General features: G+C 35.3%; 1 protein-coding gene across 1 annotated transcript; it reads left to right on the top strand.

The window, feature by feature from the left end:
- Window positions 1–10: 10 nt before the first annotated feature.
- Window positions 11–1,599, top strand: LOC100186448 (leucine-rich repeat-containing protein 28-like). The gene is made up of 3 exons (XM_026839677.1): window positions 11–436; window positions 995–1,152; window positions 1,409–1,599. The coding sequence occupies exons 1-3, from the start codon at window positions 213–215 to the stop codon at window positions 1,597–1,599; spliced, it is 573 nt and encodes a 190-aa protein (XP_026695478.1). The 5' UTR covers window positions 11–212.
- The last annotated feature ends 62 nt before the right edge of the window (window positions 1,600–1,661 follow it).

The following is a 1,661-nucleotide window of genomic DNA, read 5'->3' on the forward strand; positions in this document are numbered from 1 at the left end:
ATTACTTTTTTTTATCAATAGGCGTGTTTTAACTACTGTTGTTTTACCGTTACAATCTGTCTTTTTGCTTTTGTAAACTCTCCCGTTCTTCGTTATCATGACCGAAGAGACTAAATAAATTTTATTTATTCAAAAACATTTTACTAAAGATATAAACAACATAATCCCAATGAGCAAATGACTTTATATTTCAGATACTATCCTGACACACGATGGATGAGTGCTCCTGCGATCCCCAATTAGTGGAAGCTCTCGAGACTTCCGGTGGTAGCTTGTTGATGAATTATCAACGATTGGAAACTTTACCCGGAAATATATTTTGTAAAATTCATTCCAAATTAGTGAGGAGAATATTCGGGAAATGTAATTTAATTAAATCAATACCTGGTGTGTTGGTGTACGTGAACATTGTAGAGATATATCTTCCATCAAACAGGTCAGGTTACTACATATCTGTTGTATAAAGAGTATCTAATAATTTTTGCAGGGCAACAACAGTCGTTATAACATAGATGTTCTGTTTCATACACCTCGTGCCCGCTTACGAGTTACCACGTATGTAACTTATTTATCCTCGCATGGCGGGGAACGACAGTCGTTATAACACGGGTGTTCTGTTTCATACACCTCATGTTCGCTTACGAGTTGCCATGTATGTGACTTATTTATCCTCGCATGGCGGGGAACGACAGTCGTTATAACACGGGTGTTCTGTTTCATACACCTCATGTCCGCTTACAAGTTACCACGTATATAACTTCGAGGTCGATTGTTTTAGGTATAACTGACAATTCTGACAACTCATTAGTGATCACTGGGTTAGAGCAACTTTATGTGTCTTCTACAAGCACATACACTCCAACAAACAAAAATTTCCCGCCCAGTTTAATTAATATACGATGTTTAATATTGTTCTACCATGCGAGAATAAAAAATATTCAGTTAAAATTATTTTTTAAATTAATTTTCAAGTTTTTCTAAATTATATTATCAGGATGACCAGACTTCCAGAGTCTATATGCGATCTACAGTCGTTGGAAAGTTTAAATTTAACCGATAACTCGGTGGAAGAACTTCCATCATCAATTGGGAAGCTGAATAAACTAAACCAACTTATTCTAAGAAGCAATTGTTTAAAACGAATACCTCCGGGTAAGAAGAGTGTTTTTGTTTTATGGTTGAAGTCCTACAATGTGGCTTGCCATGAGACTTTTACTGCTCATTTTTCCCAAAACCAGTGCTTTTTGATGTGAGCATGAGGTGTATTTGCAGTATATTTAACTTTACACTCAATTTATACTAAGCATGTACAAAGAATTTGCTGCTGGTGTGTCTGCTTATACAATGTATTTAAGCTGTACAATAATCACATAGGTTATACCTATAAACAAGAATGTTACCCCAACAGAAATTGGGAACTTAGCCAATCTATGTATGTTGGATCTTGCCCATAATGGACTGCATCAAGTTCCTGCTCAAATCAAAGGATGTAAGTCTTTGAAACATCTCTATTTATCCAATAATAAACTGGCAACACTACAAAGACAAGTTTGCGACTTGGAAACACTGGAAGATATCTGTGTTGGATCACACAAGTAAATAATATAATAGTATAAATATTATATTTGACCAGGCCGCAAATTATTGAAGTTCTTGACTAG

This window comes from Ciona intestinalis, unplaced genomic scaffold (assembly GCF_000224145.3).
Source record: "Ciona intestinalis unplaced genomic scaffold, KH HT000647.1, whole genome shotgun sequence".
NCBI classification, from domain to species: Eukaryota; Metazoa; Chordata; class Ascidiacea; order Phlebobranchia; family Cionidae; genus Ciona; species Ciona intestinalis.